Here is an 18,708-nt window from a genome sequence, read left to right as displayed (position 1 = left end):
ACTTCTAAGTCGCATCACTAAATTCCTCAGAGCAGCAACCCAAATCTCCTTTCTAATGGCTCATCTGTTCTGAGCAAACACTTTATTAAGCCAGACCTCTCCAACTCTCACTTTTTATTAAAAACTCCATGCACACATGAGCTAAAGGCAAGCCTGAAAGCACACTGGAAACACAGACCTTTGTCCCTTCATTCCTTATTAATGGTAAGAACCTTCCTGAATCTCTTCATCATCATCTAGAACAAGGCACTCCATGAAGAAGGGCAGCTTATTCATCAGGAATGTCACTCTTTGCAGTTTGACAGTTAATATCTATCCTAGTAAGGTTCTTGCTTGCTCTGTACCATCTTCACATGATATGTTACTACAGACCAGCAAAGAAACATTTAAACCCAAGTCCTTACGTGTATAACTGAGTCACTTTGCTGTACAGGAGAAATTAATGCAGCATTGTAAATCAACTATACTTCAATTTAAAAAGGAAAAAACAAAAGAAACCCCAAGTCCTTAGTAACTTCCCATTCCAGAAAAGTCTGTGTATAAAAGCAGCAGCATTCCCACAGGTGTGGGTCAGAGTCCACCCACACCCAGAGGATTTAGAAAGACAGATTTTCATAACAGCAAGTTTCTCCTGGCATTTTACAGCCCTGCTGGTGGGCGTGGGTGGGGGCGTGGGTGGGGGCGGGGGGTGACGCCTGAAGGCAATTCTAAAAGGCAGAATCTCAGTGTGATTAAGAGCCAAGCTCTGGAGCCAGACAGCCGGGGTCCATATCCCACCATTACTAGCCATCGGACCTTAGGCAAGTCACTGTGGGCCTCAGTTTCCAATGAAATGGGGATAACAGTACCTACACGTCATGCGGTTCTTGCGAGGACTAAATGAAATAACACAGTGTTACTACTACAAGTGATATAATTATATTTCGGTTATTAAGTTGGGAGGGCTGGAAGATTTAAATAATAGTATGCCAAATTTTGCATTATATAAATGCTAAATTAAACAAATGCCTCTGCTCACAATTTGGAGACATCAGAGCAGATGGTCAAGAACTCACCCAGTCCAGCACTCCAGGGGAGACAAGTGCTGGAGGCAACAGGAAAGCTTTAAAGTTTTATTGGACAATTATTGGGAAGATCTGAAACACAGAAAACCTCAAGAATTAAGTAACTAAGAGAATTAACACTTCCCTGCCACTAAGTCTAGCTTCTGGAATACAAACTATTTAAGGCAATTCAAAGATATCAGATTCAGTACAGAAGTGGAAGCGAGAAATCACTTATTAAAAATGGGTCTGCTGCCTAAAGGTCACCTGAGAGCCAACAGCCAACAAAGGTAGGTATAAGCAGGAAGGAAACACAAATCTTACCGTTTATTCTGCCCATGTTCATCCCAGATCCAAATCGACCCATGTTTTCCATACCACCACCAAAGGGTCCCTCCATGCCTGAAAGAGACATTCGCATTTTAGCACCAGCCTAACAAGACTCAGACTGAACAAGCAAAGAAAAATGTTTTTACAAGTTTCACCTACGGCACTGTCTGCCAAAAACTCACTTAAGGGCTTTGGGAGAAAAAAGGCTAGTGCCTTTACTTAAAAATCACTATCTTCAAAAGGCTGATCTGATCCAACCCCCTCAATGAAGAGACAAGCAAAGAAGGCCCAGAGAGATGGAGTGATTTGCCCAAGGTCACAGAGCTAGTTAGTGAGAAAGCCAGAACCAAAGGCCAAGACACCCACTAGAAGGATCAACAGGTAAAAGTTATTTCTAGACTCAAACTTTTTGGAAATCTAAGTGAGAATTTCATGCAGGGCTTAAGAGAAAAGGAAGGGGGCAAAAAAAGAGGGAAAACCATACCTAAAAGTAATTACATTTGTACTTCATTTTAAATTTCTTACCTCCCATTTTATTTATTCCAAATCCTATGCCTTCCATTCCCATTCCTTAAAAAGAAAAAGTCAATGCAAACTAAAATTATGTCAAAGCAGTAAAGTTTGAACTTAAAAAGCACAAGAAATTCCACACCAGCAAATGAGCAAAAATATCCCTGACTACAAATATATTTTAATTGCCAAGTGCAAAAAATGGGGTGGGGGCTCTTCCATTTCAACTGTCAAACTAGTACATTCCAGGAAAACTATTTAAGCCTTTAACAAAATAATCACCATGTGACTCAAAATTTTATAGTGTCCACATAGTTTCATTAAATGCCCAAGGTAGACAGTTTTAAACATGAAATATAAATATCAGGTACGGACTAGGGAACAGAAGTAGATTTAAAACTCCCTTTTAAAGGTAAAACGCTCTAAATAAAAAGCAGTTCCTCAAAACGCTGAGGCTTCCCTCCCCGCCACCCGCAGCCTTTCCTCTGAGGTATCAGGGGATGTGGTGTTCAGACTGGCCACCCAAGGTGATGGGCCAAGACGTTTTGGTCAGTCCCAGAGTTTAATCTGGGAGGGAGTCAAAGGATATGCAGAACTGACAGTAGTACGGTAGAGGGCATCCATCTTGCAATTCAAAGAATTTCAAGAAAGACATAGGCCTGAGGTTATAAAAATGAAGTATTTTAAAATGATAAACGAATACTTCGTTGCATGAAAACGAAAATGCTAAAAAGTGAAGTTCAAAGTTTATTCTACATGCCAAAGCTTTTATTCATTAGCTATTTTTCTTCTTAAACAAAGACAACACTGTGCATCATTCGTCCTTGTGGCCTATGACAGCTATGCGGTCATGCAATGAGGCCCTCCATACCTTTCTGCATCCACCAACGCCCCTACCTCTAGAAGCCATGTCAACACCAGGTGAGAACCCAAGGGGGTCTGGGTAATAGACTGTGGCAGTGCTGTGGTCCCAGGATCAGGAGACCTACAGTTTCTGTCACTAACTGATAGTGTGACCTTGAGCAAGACCAACCCTCTGGCTTGCCTCCTTTTACCAAAAGGTTTAACTGAGTACCTCAGCTCAGAAGGTCTCGTGAGGATAAAATGCAAGCATAATAGCTTTAGAAAAGAACACTCAACTTGGTAAAAATACAAAATACTGTTTTTATCAAAATGCATCAAAGATAAATAAGGAGGGAATTAATTTTGTCCCAATTAAAGCCTCATTCCATTTGAACTACTCAATGTCCAATTATCCCAATAGTTAACTTTAATAACTTTAACTTCCCCAAAAATCCCCAGTCGAGGTACACCGTATTTCTCACCTGCGGGTCCTATGTTGCCCATTCCAATGCCTTTATTCAAATGATTGGCGTCAATAGGCTGCCCACCTGGTCCTAACCCCATGCCAATACCACCAAGTCCATCTGAAAGGAGAAGAGAAAGTCAGAGTATTGATTCCACTTACTCAGGAAACCATGACTCTCAAAGCCAAAAAGAGCCTTGGTTTACCGTGTAGCTGTTATATGCTTATCCCACCGCCCACCTCCACCAGCAAACCCAGGGTCTAATCCATGAGTCAACAAGGGCGCATTTAGGAGCTCTCCCTTTTAAGGCATAAGCTCTTATACAACTTTACGGATTAGAGTGTGAGGTATGTATAAAACAAGGGCACCACGTGCCACAACTACTGAAGCCCATGCGCCGAAAGCCTGTGCTCTGCAACAAGAGAAGCCACTGCATGAGAAACCCCCTCGCCGCAACTAGAGAAAGCCCATGAACAGCAACAATGACCCAACGTAGCCAAAAATAAATAAAGGAAAAATAAATTTTAAAAAATTAAATTAAATTGAAAAAATAAAACAAGGGCAACTAAACATCAGTTCACGTGAAAACTACAGAGTAGAACCATGAACAGCCCACTCAACGAGAATTGTGAACACCGATTTGTTTCCCTAAATCGTGAACTGAGAAATGTTTAAAATCAAAACAGGCAACTGGAGACATCAGGTGGCAAGCGGTACACATATGCCCAACCCACACCTCTCAACCTGCAGACCCAAAGGACTTTTCTCACGATAAACAATGTCATAAACCAGCCAATTAACACACTGGGCTTACACTATTCTGACTCCGCTGCAGGCGGTTTTAACAACAATGAAGCTAGTGTATTCAAAGAACATACCTTCTACCCAGAAAGCTTCCTAAGGCGTGCATTGTACCCAAACCACCTTCAACTCCCTGTTCCACAAACAGGGAGCAGCCAACAAGGCCTGACAGCCTAAGACACTTACAGTGCTCTGGGTCACCATGGGTCGGAGGCTTAAACCAAGACCAGGTGAGATTTCTGAAACGGGAACAAAGTTCACTAAAACAACCTGACACTGGTTCCCAAATATTTAATCTGATTAAAATCCCTGTTCTTAAATTGCATAGGAACAGCAGCAAGAGCTCACCAAGGTTACTTACTCCCCAAAGCACTGAAGACTTTGAAGTCAACCCTCTGAAATGCGCTGGGGAGACCAAAAGCCACAGATAATGGGCTCCCTGGAGCCCAGTGTGCCAGACGAGGCTGCCAGGCAGCCCTCACCCCCCTCCTCCAGGCCCAAAGTCAACAAGAGCCATCGCCCTGTTCCTGGGTAATTACTGCAAGTGATCACACTGACTATGACAAGGAAATGGGGTCCTTAACTTTCAACAGATAAGCCATCTCCTATTCTTGAAACCACAGACCTCCGCTCAAATCTGCCTCTATGATGCTTCTACAATCCTAAAGTGCGAAGAAGAGTTAGTGTTCTAGTCTAGGCTCCCATTCAGTTCAATCTCCCACAGCTGAACCACGGCTCCAGACAGGAGGGACTGGCCGGCCCTCCAAACAGCTCCACCCCAGCAGCCTCAGCGGGGGAAGTCCTCCCTAGCACAGCACAAGCAGATCTTGCCCTTACCCACCACCCAGTCTTCCTTCTACAGATTAGCCCTGCCCGCACTGCAGATTCCCCAACCCTCATGCTACAGCAGGCCCTCACCCCCACTCCCTGGGCTGTCTGTGCTCAGGCTCTGCTGCTCTCTGTGGGCCTGCCAGAGGGAGTGCCTAGGACTTCACTACTGTGCGCTGTTTCCACCCACGCGGTGACGAACCAACCAACAAGCCTTCCCTGTCCCAGGATAGATTTTCACCTGCATGTTGCAAATAACACTATGTAAAACTTCTGGTTGCTGTACTTCACACACCATAAAATTCGCCCATTTAAGTGTGCAGTTCAGTGATTTTTAGTATATTCAGAGTTATACAACCATTACCACTATCCAATTCCAGAACATTTTCATCACCCCCAAAAGAAATCCCATCCCCATAAGCAGTCACTCTCCACTCACCCCTTTCCCCAGCCCCTGGCAACCACAATCCACCTGTTGTGGACTCGCCTATTCTAGACATTTCTCAGAGATGGAATCAAGGTTCATCCATTCTGTAGCATGTATCAGTACTTCACTCCTTTTTACGGCTGAGTACTATTCCACTGTGTGGATTTATCACATTTTATTTACCCATTCATCAGCTGGAATCATGCTGCCATGAACATCTGTGCACAAATTTCTGTGTGGATGTTAAGTTTTTAGCTCTCTTGTAGTATACCTAGGAGTGGAATTGCTAGGCCACATGGTAATAACCAATCTCTTTTGAACCAAAGTGCAACCTGGCTTTAATTCCCTTTGCAGTTTGTTTCTTCCCAACTACAGCCTCTACATCCTGAGTAGCCTGCCTCACACCACAGTGTAATCCTAACAATCCTTCCTAAGTTGTGAATCTCTCTACTCATTTTTTCACCCAGAAAAATCTACAGGGCAAACAAACTAACAACCTTCTTGAATGTTTTACTCAAGAATGGTCAAGATAACTGACACGGCACAAGAATGACATGGCACAAGTTCAAAGGTAATTGCAGTTTTCTGGTTAGAATAAATCAAATTCAAAATTTTAGCCATAATAATTGAGACACTTACGGGGAAGTTGCTGTGGACGCTCAGGAGGGAAAAAATCTCCCTTTGGTAAGGCCCTCTCATCCTGAAAGAGAAAATGAATAAATCTCAGTATTCCCTGCAGTACTGTTAGCAACAGCAAAAGATGGAAACCATTTCTATCAACAGAGGACGGGTTAGATGCATTACGATACACCCATGCCACAGAATAACATGCAAGTATAAAAAGAATATGTGAGAGTTAGTTGCTACCTTTTATGTACAGGGGGAAAGATTTAAAAAATATACATTCATATCACTGTGGGGGATGGATGGAACCTGGGCATAAAGTAAGAACATGACTCCCACACTGAATTTTTCATGCTTTTTGACTTTTGAATCATGTGAAGCAATTATCTATTCAAAAAACTAAACTGAATGTTTAAAGGAACTAAAAAATTCCTTTAGAGCTCCTTTTATGTCCTTCCTGATTTGGAACCCTAACTAACTAGACTGCCCTCAGCACGTTCTGGTCATGCTTGTATTAATACTGTTATCTTTGGCATCTTGGGCACAGCCATAGCTGGGCTAATGTTTATACTGAAACGCTTCAACAGAACTTTAAAGGCTTTCTGAATCAGATTTAATTATGTTCACAATAGATATGATGCTAATTAAACGTACTGCAATACTCTGAAAACTGGCAACCTATATATATAAAACCATTCTGTGAAACTGATCACTTGCTCAAGCAGGATATGCAAGTGACCTCCTGACCATGCCAGTAACTGTGCAAAGGAAAAACTATCTGAGGAGGTGCATGAGCAAAAAGTTATTTCTGTCATAAATTTGCTCAATATGCTGTACCCTTTAACTTGGACTGACCCATAAAGAAAGTACAGTGGCTATGTGTATGTATACTCTTAATAAACCCATGTTTTTGCTAAACTTATCTGAGTATATTAAAGGAAAGATCCTATTAACTTACCATTTTCACGTGCATTGGTCTGTCAAATAGCAGTTGGCCATTAAACATAGCTGATATTACAATTAAGGCTATTTCCTGCAATTCTAGAAACATGCACAGCATAACAGAAATACCTAAGAGAAAAATACTCCAACTGCTGCTACCAGTCCCTCTAAGTGGTGAATTTATGAGCAATTTTGATTCCTGTTTATACTTTCAAGTATTTATTCCTACAGTAAGCATTAAAGGGACAATAAATAACACTCAAGGGGAAAAAAAGGAAACCTCAGCTTACTCCTTAGGTGTGGCGCGCCATTCATAAAACCTTACACTTCTCACCAAACCATCCTCCTCTTAAATTAAGCACTGACATCAGTTTTCTGTGTGTGTCCAATAAGCCAGGTGTTCTACCATTTTTTGGAGTACCATGTTTTCCGGGTAATACACTCAGTGACAATCGTGCCTGAGTTTAGTGACAGTGTTCATGTGTGGTATTCTCCCTGTGACTACAAAGATGTAACTCGGGTGAGTAGGGTGAGCAGCCTAGGGTCAGAGACAAGTGCTTCTTCCAGAATGTCAATCCACTGAAGAGATAGGGCCCTATAAGGGCTTACATATGAAATAACACTGAATTTCTCTCCAGTGGCACATTCTTTGGACTTCTCCCTTCAAACCAGTCTCCTCTAAAAAGAGACAATGGAAAAGACCACTCACGGATATGTGCCTGTTTTCTAACCATCTCTTCTATCTACATAAGTACAATACTAGGTAGATACTTTGTATTCCCTTAGTAATATCCATAGTAACGTATTCTCTCGAGTCACATAGGAAATACTAATACACAAAATCACCACTTCCCCACACAAACCTGTCTTACTAATACAACATTTAGGCTAAACTAAATTCACCAGGAGTTGAATTCCGATCAAAGGATACATATAGCTTGCACAGCTTCAATGGACTGCTCAAAAGTAACAGTGCCTATTCCACGACTTTTTCCATCTTTATCCTCAAGAATGTCTGCTCGGACCACCACACCAGCCATACTAAAAACTTCCTTCAGTTTCTTCCAGCCAACTTTATAATCCAGCTAATCAAGAGAAAGGAGAGGAAAATCTCATTGTAAACATTTTTACTACATGAATGTGACATGCTCTGGTTGGAAAACAAGCATTAGAAAATGTCACAAAAATAATGTCACAAAAATATGTCAGTGTAATTTTTCAAACAGGATTACGAAAGTTTGCCTTCTACTACTTACTGTCTCTTTTCTCTGAAATAACAATTTAAGTCACCTCATACCTTTCAAGTTAATGCTTATTTTGTGAATACTAAAAAATGCTGTTCCCCAGATAAGGTTTACCATCATCCTCCCCAATCCACTTTCTTTTAAAAATACTTCCCTGTGCAAATGGCAAAGTATTACCATTCACCCAGACATTAACAGGAAGAGGGAAATGTCAATACACAATCTCTGCTCATACACTTTACCCTGCACCTACTTTTATACACACCAGCAAAACTCCATAAACATGGCCCCAAGAGGACCATGGTCAAGCCTGTGTGACTTATGACTGCAGTGGTCATTAGGGGACAAAGCCAAGCCCAAGGATGATTTTTTAAATAAATCAAGAAGATAACATAACCCTCTTTTAAGTTTTTCTTCTCAAATGTCAGAACTACTTTTATAACACATTAACAAGATTGTCTACAGTAGAAAATCAAACTTTATGAAACAATGTTTCCATTTACTTACATTTGCTACAAATACTGTGCTTCCAAGTCTTCCAGCCTGTAATGCATGGATAATCTCATTTGGGATGTTAGGATTATTTAGGATACTGGGTGGGATATTAATCATTCCTGGGCCACCTGGTCCCATACCCATCCCACCAGTCGTAGCCATCACCTTTTGCATTGCTCTCCTGGCATGTTCACCATCAGGATCCTAAAACAAGCACAAAAGGGTTACATTTAACTGACCCAGTGACAATTAAAACCATGCTCCCACAGTAAGTGATACCCCCAAAACTTCAGAGATTGAGAGGTTGTTTGGAAACCATTTCTCAAAATCTGTAACAAAAAATTCAAATGAAGTAAAACTAAACCACCAGGCCAGGAACAATTCTAGCCAAAAGAATGAGGAAGAAAGAAAGGGTGTAGAATTTAGCTCTCAATTAACTAAGTAAAAAAACAAAAAAAGGGAGGGCGGGGGGATGACATGATTAAAACTTCCAGGTTGAAATAAGATCTTCAAGGGCTTGGTACAATTGAACCTCACTAACTCAAGGGGGTTTTATAATTTCTGCAAACCCAACTGGTGATTTTCCCAAAAGTTTGAAAACACAGCTCTAGACCACCAAGGTACTCCATCCTTCAAGTATTCAGGCATTTGACTCATGTGTAAAGTCTGGAAAGGTTTATGCATCTCTGGTGTTGACAATATTCTTAAACTCTTTGCCCTTCTGCGTGCTACCTTCACACAAGAGAACTTAAGCGCTACCATGCTTTCCTCTCTGAGCTCGCATATACTGATCTTCCTCCAAGAATAAGAGGTAAAAATAAGTCAAGGAAGGATTGAATTAACAAAAAGTCTCCCACTTCCCTCCAGGGAGAGAAGATACCTGATTTGGATTAGCTATGAAAAAGGATTTAAACTCATTTTAAAAAAGAAAAAAGATGGGCAAAGAACAGGGTTCAGACTGAGTAAAACTGTAGATGTAGAATACCTTAAAACAAACAAACAAAAAAACAAACACACACACAGTAAAAAAAAAACCATGGACTCAGTTTGACTGCCCCTGAGAAAACCAAGGCAGGCTGGCCTAATACAAATCAGAGATGTTAGGAAGGCAGTCAGCAGTGGCTCAAGATGTGCTCAGCCACTATCCCAAAGTGCTTACAGGAATGACTGCTGAAGCCTGTGACTGACCCTCCTCGTTAACGACAACAGGTTGTTCTGCTCCGTAAAATGTCATCAAGGACTATTCTGTCTTTTCCTAACTCGAAACAGGGACACTCGACAACTACAAATGGTATCCACCACGGTGTTTCATGAGCTTACTTCTTTGACTTTCAGTGGTCTTCCACTCAGACTATGCTTGTTTAGAACTTCAGCAGCTTTTTTCATGCTCTCTTCCATCTTGAATTCAACAACGCTATGAAGAGTCAAAAGGAAATAAGTGAAACCAGTCCTACAACTTAGAAGGCTCAAGTGCCAATAAGTAACTAGACAATACTTACGCACATCCCTTTGGAAGAAGCCACAGACAGTCAGAAGAGCAAAGGGAAAAAAAAGAAAAGAAAAAAATAGTAAATTTCAATGACAGTTATAAATTAAAAATATGATTTATGTAACAGTTTTTAAATTAACCCTTCTAAGGGGAAGCTGACAGAAGTGTCTTGCCTAGCCTTCCTTATTAAGAGCTCAGCTCCTTGGTATCTCCTCTTCCTTCACATTACCAGCATTGCACTATAGCTGCTGAAGTTATAATGAGCAGACCTAAATTCAGGTTCTCCAAGAAATCACACAAACTTTAGATCTGCTTCTCTCTGTACTCAATCAATTCCTTATCATACTCCTCCTAAATCCATCCCTTCCATAAATTAAGCTCATCCTTTTGATTATTCTAAGCCATTCTATTGCACGACAGAAAATAGTTAATTTTCTCTTTAAACTAGGCCAATTTTAAACGTTCAAGTTTTAGTATTTGTTTTACAATTTACTGGCACAAAGGCAACTTTTCAGAATCTTTGGTTCACACAACTTTCAAATACAGCAAACAACCAAAAGTAACATTTTCTAGACAAGAACACACGTTTTACATTAATATACCACCGCTAAAATTCCATGCATAATTCACACACAGCCAATTCCTCTGTTAACAAAGAGACAATGCTGCTATTGGTCCCCAGTTATCCAAATTGGGCATCCAAACAGAATACCAAAAAGCTCTTTGCCCAGCCATTTGGAAAAGCGGGACTCCCGTTTGCAAATCCCCTCCCACCCCACTCAAATGTTTGGCAAAATCAAACATAGCTACTATAACATGAGCACTCACTGCCTTCCTGATTTCATTCGATTCCACGCCACCATACAGTTACATTTTTCATGTAGTAAATCCACAGAAGAAATTCTCTCAGACACTTACCCTTGACTTTCCTTCAGCGTCCATTAAGAGCTCCACGTATGTTACCTCACCAACTACAAATCAGTTTCCAGACGACACATAAACCAAGGGAGAAAAGCCAAGAAAACAATGGGAATTTAGAACAATCATCAGCAACCTTGTATGGAGCCTCTGCCTTATAAGAAAGCCCAGAAACACTCCATATTCTCTAAACCACCACACTAGGCATTACAGGTGTGCAGTAAAAGTAGGTGAAACTTGTTAACAATGTCCTTGATTTTCCTCCCACCTCAAACAAGCTATTTCCACAGATTTCCATATCAATTTCCCTGTCTGAAATACTCATTCATGACTAGAGGCAATCCAAATCTACAGGAAAGAAGTCTGCGTGATTCACTTTTTTGGGGAAAGAGGAAAACAATTTTACAAATACACTCTTAATATTGCAAGAAGGTGAACAGCACACAAATTGCAATGCCACTGAACTGAGCTCAAATGCTAACTACAAAGACGCATATATGTATAATATATATCCTCAAAGGTGCACACACGGCATGGCCGGCTACATGGGTGTGCAACCTGTCCAATCGCATGGGACTTTGCACTGAGGGCCATGCACTTGGGTTTAATGCTCTGTTGCTGTCTTGAAATTCTCAGTAATTTTTAAATAAGGGGCCCTGTGTTTTCATTCTGCACTGGGCCCCACAGATTCTGTGGCTGGTCCTGCACACAGCACTAGGCTCCACAACCATCACAAGTAGGATGTGTAAATATTCTATCACAAAACCAGAGCAGCATCTGGATTCTCTTCAGTGAATTAAAATTAAGCCAGGCTGTATTCTTGCTGCTCTCTCAACCGTCTCATTTAAGGACACAGATAAATGCAAACTCAGAGCTCAGTTTGCATCTAAACAGCTACACAGACTCACTTAGGATGCTAATCTATACAAAAGGGGAAAAACAAAGCATTTCAAAAGGTTCTGCAGATTTTCCTCAAGGTTTGGATTGCCAATTCATGACCACCACAACCAGATGTTAAAACCCACCTAGACAACCACCAAAATGGCTGCTGAACTTGAAGATGGCACACAGACACCAAAAAACCCCCAGAAATTTAAGTGTTAACTTTGTGGAAACAATATCTAAGCAGGCTCTCCAAAGTCAAGAAAGGGCTTTTGTTCTAAGAAATACTTTTTCTTTTTTAACGATTATTTTTATGATGGTAAAGCCTTCTCTCATTCAGTTTTCAATTTGGTTTAGCAGCCAAGGGTAAAAATAACCCTCTTAATGGGCCCAAGTCCTTCCTAGTCTAATTCCTTTGTTCAAAGGATATTAAAATTATTATGAAGATTTTAAAATTAATACACCAAGGAAAGACTGAAATGTAAAGTAAAAGTATTTTTAAAAATTTGAAGGGCATATTTATTAGTAGTATATTTGCATGGCAGTTGACAGCAAGAAGGCCAAGTGTTCAAAGTTTAACTGTACAGCCTCACCTCCCTTGTCCTTTCCTGAAATATTACAAACCAAACCAGCACTTTGCACAAAACAGGAAGGAGAATCAGTGCAAAGAAATGAAGAAACGAATTAGGAGGGACTGGTATAGTTTAACTTTTGGACTATGTACAACTGAAAAATGATCACAGCCAAGGGACAGTCATACAAATTGGCCTTCTGTTATCCTTACAAAAATAAAGCAATTCCCAAAATGTTATGGTCATTCCTGAGGCCATGTTAAAAGCCATTTGTTTCAACAGCAGCAGCCATTTGAGGACCAACAGCCCCTGTCTCCACGTTGATGAAAATGCCAAGTAGTGTCAAGACAGTAAAGAGACCCAACCCCAAGTTTACTTCCTAGAGCTATGACTACCGCCTAATAACCTTAAAAATAACTAAAACAATCACAGTATCTAACTGACAGCTGTAACTATGTTGTCAGAATTCAAATATTGTTGCATTTTCAAAGTTTCTAGTTTGAGCCCATAAAGACACTGATTTATATCAAAAAGCTGTCATTGCAACCCAGAAACCAAGCAAGTCCAAACCAAACTTTTTTCCATGGTCATAACCATTTTTACAAAAAGCCAGGTTTAGAAATTAGGACTTTTTCTACTTAACATTCTAGAGACAGCACAAATCCAACTTCAATCCTCTGCACCAATACTCTGCTTAAAATGTTCCCTCTTTTTCCCCAAATGGTATAGTTTATTAAAAACAAAAAATTACATTTAAAAAAGCCTCCAACCTATCAGTTTAGCCATAGGTTAGGCAAGCCTTGCGGCTCTACCACGAGTAGTGTTGCTCCCGAGAATCATCAATAATGACCATGCTCCTCATGAATTCATAATTTTCTGATCTCTACCCTGAGAGACCACATCAATTCAGAGATGTAAGCAAATCACTGTTACAGGATCTGCAACAGTTGCCAATTCATACTTCCGTACAGGAAGAGAATAAGAAAACCTTTAAAAGACCACCTCTCTTTTAGTTCTACATTATTAAAGCAAAGACCTGTTTAGTATAGTCAGTACAACTATCAACAAAACTTTGAAGGCAAAATTTACCAACTATTCATAGTCTGGTCACATTCAATGAAATGAAGTTTAAAAGAGCAAATCAACCAGAGCAGATCAGTTAGGATTGAGGCAGAGTTAACAAATTGGCAGTAGCAAGTCTCATAGACACGGAATTCACAGGTATTAATGAAAAATACTGCTGCTCCTCTCATTCTTGAACATGGATGGAATCCATGGAATCCCAAGAGCAGGCTACTAAGACAAATTCTATTGCAGCTTTAAACATCAAAATATCTAAATGAAAAAACTAAGACTCTGAAAAATCTAATGCCAAATGTCATCACCTACCTTTATTTTATTTTTTTTTAAGGTAAGATATTTTAATATTTATTTGACTGTTCCGGGTCTTAGATGCGGCAAGTAGGATCTAGTTCCCTGACCAGGGATCAAACCCGGGCCCCCTGAATTGGGAGCACAGAGTCTTAACCACTGGACCACCAAGAAGTCCCTACCTTTACTTTAAAATGCTCAAAGAAAATTAACCGACATTTAGGTGGATTATTGAAAATACTACCCCAAGAATAAAACATATCATGAGGGTAAGATAATGAGCAACCCCAAAAGAATTCACACAGTCCTTTGGAGCTACTTTAACACTCCTGCACATACTTATATCACAAAGAGTATTTGTTTCTGTATTCTCATTTCATTTACTGCTCAAGGCTGAAACAAACGCGCACGCGCACGCGCACGCGCGCACACACACACACACACACACACACACACACACAAGTACAGGGGCTAAAGCTTCACTGAAAAGAATTCAAAGCGGGGTGGGGGAGTAGCTCCAAAGCAGGGCATGCTCTAATGGAGGGGTGCATGGAATAAATGCATATTTTAACTTGGAAAGCCTGTTTCTTTAATACACAGACAACTTGAAACACGGCAAAATAATTATACTATACAATGATTACTCAATTTATGGAAAAATTAGAAAATGATTAAGCACCTTCTTGCTCCTAATTCCATGGACGAGAACAGAATTCTGCCTCTCTAACTCGACCAAAAACCAACAAATAAGCCAGGCAGGCTGCACTATTAAGGTTCAACCCAAGTACCCACAGATATGAATGCTTTAGCATCAACAGGCCTTTCCAAAACGCAGGCTGAATTTCCAACAAAGGAAACTATGAAGGAGCCAAACAGACTGAGTAGGGATTTTTACTTAAATTGAAAATAAAGTTCTGCTCCACAGGCCCACAATGTAGATGATCTTCGAGAGCCAACAGAGACTTAACTACTGGACTATACTTGCCCTCTGGGCCTCAGTTTTCTGTCAGCTGGAATTTGAAACTGACTTAAAGTGATGTATTCAATAAAAACAGAAGGATTAAGTTCTTAAGAAATCTTTGCTTACACAAGTTAAACTGACTGCTGCTAAACTTGAGACTGATTGAGAGTAAGCTGAATCACTGAGCCTCCTTTCTTTCCTCCTCAAACTGTTCTCCATGTTTACTCACTGCTCCTGCAGCTCAGTCCTGCCTAGGTTGCAGCTGCCCCACCTCAATGCTGCTGGCTCCCTGGTTAGGCCACGAGAACAACAGCCCGACGACGAGCTTTCTTCATCCACACAGGACTTCTCAGTAATGCAGCACAACACTATTTAAGTTTAGAATTCCCAAGATCAATCACCTTTTGTTCACGGAAGTCTTAATTTTTTGCCCAGACCTTATGGTCAAACACTTTTGAGATGTGTATCCCAATATCGATCCAGTGATGAAAATGAGGTAGCTGTTGAGACTGTTTACTTTCAAACCTGGTTTGGCAATCTCCAATTCAAATTTCCTATTACACTGGCTCTCAATTTTTGTTTCAAATCCACTCTTCAGTGTTCACAGCAGTCATTTGTTCCATGTAGTATCTCCGTTAAAAATAAGCATGATCAAAAGGAGGGACAATAGAAACCTTTCCTTTGCTCCATCAGACACTTAGAGCAGGAAGGGGAAAGCTCAGGGAAAGCTCAAGCTCAATTCTGCAGGCTGTTTAATCCGTCTCCCTGAATGATATGATGGGGGAGGGGGCGGGGGAAGCACCCTGGCACAGAACTAAACAAAGCTCTCAGTACCTTTTCTCTTTAAAGTCAGCAATGCTGATTTCATGATAGTGCCACCAAACAAGCTTTGTGATCCCATCCAGGGGAAAAGGCATAAGTGGCCTGTTCACATAATACATGCGTTATTAATAGGATCTCCTAGAAGGCTGTTAAATGCTAACAAACATGGAAAATATACACTTGGTGTCCAAGGAGGGGGAAAAGATCGGGAACTAGGGAGGGGTACATGAGGCACTCTCAGGCATGATTATCCTTAGGAAAAAAACTCGTCTTGCCATCTCAAAGCTACTACTTGAGTTCTGACAGGCAGCAATTATAGGCAGTGCTGCAATGACAGAGCATTTTTCAGATCTTTAAGCCGAGGACAACTAATTCTAGCTATTCCACTAGTTTCCTGAAACAACAGGACTATGATTTCATCAGGAATAGACTCTTGAAATGCAGACTGATAAAGAGTGGTTGGATTATAACAGCCCAAATCTCTGTGGTTTGCCCACTTCAGAGACTATCTTGAGACTAATACTTTTAGAGTGTGAGTGCCTCTATCCGCAACTTTTTTTTCCTATGCAACAACAGTCTTCAAAAACCTTAAAACATGTGCAACGCATTTCATGTAAATATTTCAGATTTCAAATAATCATTGAAACATATTTTTGGTATACCAAGACATGAATTAAAATATTTTTTAAAACCACATAATGAAAATAAGGACATTTTTAAGAAACCGTACGTATGTAAACAGTAAATTTCTTTAGACTTCACATACTGAGTATAAGATTTACCATAAAAAGATTACCTTTCTCTTATGCATCCCTTTAACCACAATCCAATACTTCTAATAATTTAATTAAACAGGAAAGTAATTAATTTAACCTGTACAGGGGAGCTCTAAACAAGAACATTTTAAGGTTTGTTAAGAATAACTGATTTACTGCACACCTGTAATTCTAAATTACACCACCAAAAATACACTGAAAGGGCTGAGCCAGGGCATTAATAGCAGTATGCCAAGGGAATATGAGAACCAGTTTGGAAGTATCCGAATAAACCACCAGGCTGGCTCCACACTTAATACAGTGCAAAATAGGAAATTGAGGTGAACTGCTTCTACATCCAGAAACGTCATGGCTGCTGCTGCTACCAGCTTTAAGGCTTCCAAAACTGAATTACTGAATGGTAAAGCAGTAAAAATGTCACCTACTTTATCCATCATGTCCCAAAACTGGTTCACACACTCCTAAAAATGGAAAAATAATTTGGCCTGCAATCTCTTACAAAATTCTAACAATTGCATTTTCAAAGCCACATTCCTGGTTCTTGGAACTACTATACCTTATTATCAATGGAAGTATCAATTCAGCGGTTCAACCAAATCACGAGAACACAAATTTGGGGGTTATTCCAAAAACTAATTCGAATGAGACCCAACTGTACTGTAACAGAAATTCTAAGCTTTATTGAAGCAGCAGTCCCAAAAACCAAGAACACTGCATCTGGGATGCCACATGACACGCCCTTCAGACAAAAAGAAGAAACTTCACTCTTGCCCTAGGAGCATTGGCAGGAATGATTTGGCTGATCAAGGCAGGAAAACAAATCTCACACCAAAACGTTTTTCCATCCATGTTACCTGGAGAAATACTACATGGGAGCAGCCTACATGACTGTACAGAGGTTCATGGTGCCTAGTGCTTCTGGCATGTCATGGTTGAATTAAGTGATGGGACAATGATGGCAGTGGGCCATTCATAATTTCAAAACCCAATGCTGGGAGCACCAGTACACATACCAAAATGGCCTATCCAAGTGGCATCTGTCACTGAAATGTTAATCATTTGACAAATCAAGCTCAAATCTCTTTTCATTATGAATGCTCCAGAAAAACCAGTACCTTTCAGTCCTTCAAAAAGACTCCATTTAAGAATAATTTGATTCTAGGTTTCCCTTGGGGTAGGGGTGAGGGGAGACCTCAACGCATTACACAAATGGTTCTCTATCAATAATTTTGTTTAAACCTGGGCTGAGCAATCTCTTTAGCCCTGTGTGCCACCAGCAGGGCCCAGAATCAGGAAAAGAAGACAAAAGCAGCAGAACAAGAGTATGAAAAGAAAGACACACGTGGTGTGCACGGGGGTGGGGGTGGGAATGGGGGGTGGGGGGTGGGTAAAGCAGAGGACCATGGGGGCAACCAACCCCCTAGGACCTCCTGGTGGCAGCAGAGCTTCATTCAGTTGCTTCCTCTGCCCTAGGCCAGACTTTAACACCAGGGCTGTGACCGATGTGTGCCTAAAGGCACCAAATTACACAGCAGATGCTTTATTTTGAGCTATCCAATTGCCAATCTACTCTGTGTTTTCCTCCCCAGGGTGGGGAAGCTTAACAGTTTAAATACAAGCTACGGTTTTATAATTTAGGATCTGAGCAGCACAAGTTCCAGCTACCAACTTTTGATCCCAGGAAGACAGCCACAAAATTTAAACAAACTACCTTCCCGCCAGAACTTTAAAACAAAAAGGAAAAAGAAAAAATTTCTCCCACCTCATATGAAGAATTCAAAAAATTTCCTTAACACAAAGAGGCTCCCCTCAAGCTTAATCAAAGCCCTATTAACCATATTAAGCCAGTAAAATCATTCATAGGCCAAGGGATCAAACAAACAACCTGTTTGACACACAAGTGCATGACCACAAAAAGTAAAAATAAAAAAGTAGGATGGGGGGGCTTCACTCTCAAGCCTGGAGAGAACACATGCTCTACCCAGAACAGCTTCACTGACAAAAAAATAACCAAGGAATTATCCGCAGAGAAGATGACACACCAACCTTCTGACCCTACTCAACCACCAGTACCATTACCTTTTTCTTTAACCAGGTCTTTAAGTGACTGCCATTTCACATCAAAAGGTATGTTTGTAATGAAGGCTCTGTATCTTTTAGTTGGATTGGCATACGGCTCAAAGCGATTGCCTCCTCTTTTTATGTTTTTCTCCTTCCTCTTCTCATTCTGAGCTGGTCGTTCTCCTTCACTGAATTCAAAAGAGAGGGGGGAAAAAAGTCCATATGTTAGCACAATACTAAAGACAATATTTGATTTTCCAGGTTTACAATCCCACACAGAGTTACATGTAACACAAGACTAATAT

At 40.5% G+C, this 18,708-nt stretch overlaps 1 protein-coding gene across 11 annotated transcripts in view; it reads right to left on the bottom strand.

Moving 5' to 3' along the window:
- HNRNPM (heterogeneous nuclear ribonucleoprotein M) overlaps positions 1–18,708 on the bottom strand; it is a 175,560-nt gene that overhangs the window by 11,771 nt on the left and 145,081 nt on the right. For 3 of the 11 annotated variants that reach the window (XM_082837065.1, XM_082837070.1, XM_082837073.1), the window contains exons 2-9: positions 9,872–9,965; positions 8,564–8,755; positions 7,744–7,897; positions 6,829–6,878; positions 5,886–5,946; positions 3,209–3,310; positions 1,899–1,943; positions 1,368–1,445 (exon numbers count right to left, since the gene is read on the bottom strand). In XM_082837065.1, the coding sequence (XP_082693191.1) occupies positions 1,368–1,445; positions 1,899–1,943; positions 3,209–3,310; positions 5,886–5,946; positions 6,829–6,878; positions 7,744–7,897; positions 8,564–8,755; positions 9,872–9,949 (760 nt within the window). In that variant the 5' untranslated portion in view covers positions 9,950–9,965. Of the gene's footprint in view, positions 1–1,367; positions 1,446–1,898; positions 1,944–3,208; positions 3,311–5,885; positions 5,947–6,828; positions 6,879–7,743; positions 7,898–8,563; positions 8,756–9,871; positions 9,966–10,050; positions 10,768–10,958; positions 11,012–18,421; positions 18,592–18,708 lie in introns of those variants that run through there. The other 8 variants (XM_082837069.1, XM_082837072.1, XM_082837074.1 and 5 more) reach the window with 5 other exon arrangements.

Source organism: Leucopleurus acutus (assembly GCF_964270905.1).
Source record: "Leucopleurus acutus genome assembly, chromosome: 3".
NCBI lineage: Eukaryota > Metazoa > Chordata > Mammalia > Artiodactyla > Delphinidae > Leucopleurus > Leucopleurus acutus.
The sequence above is the reverse complement of the archived record's forward strand: the minus strand, read 5'-3'. Positions and strand labels throughout refer to the sequence as shown.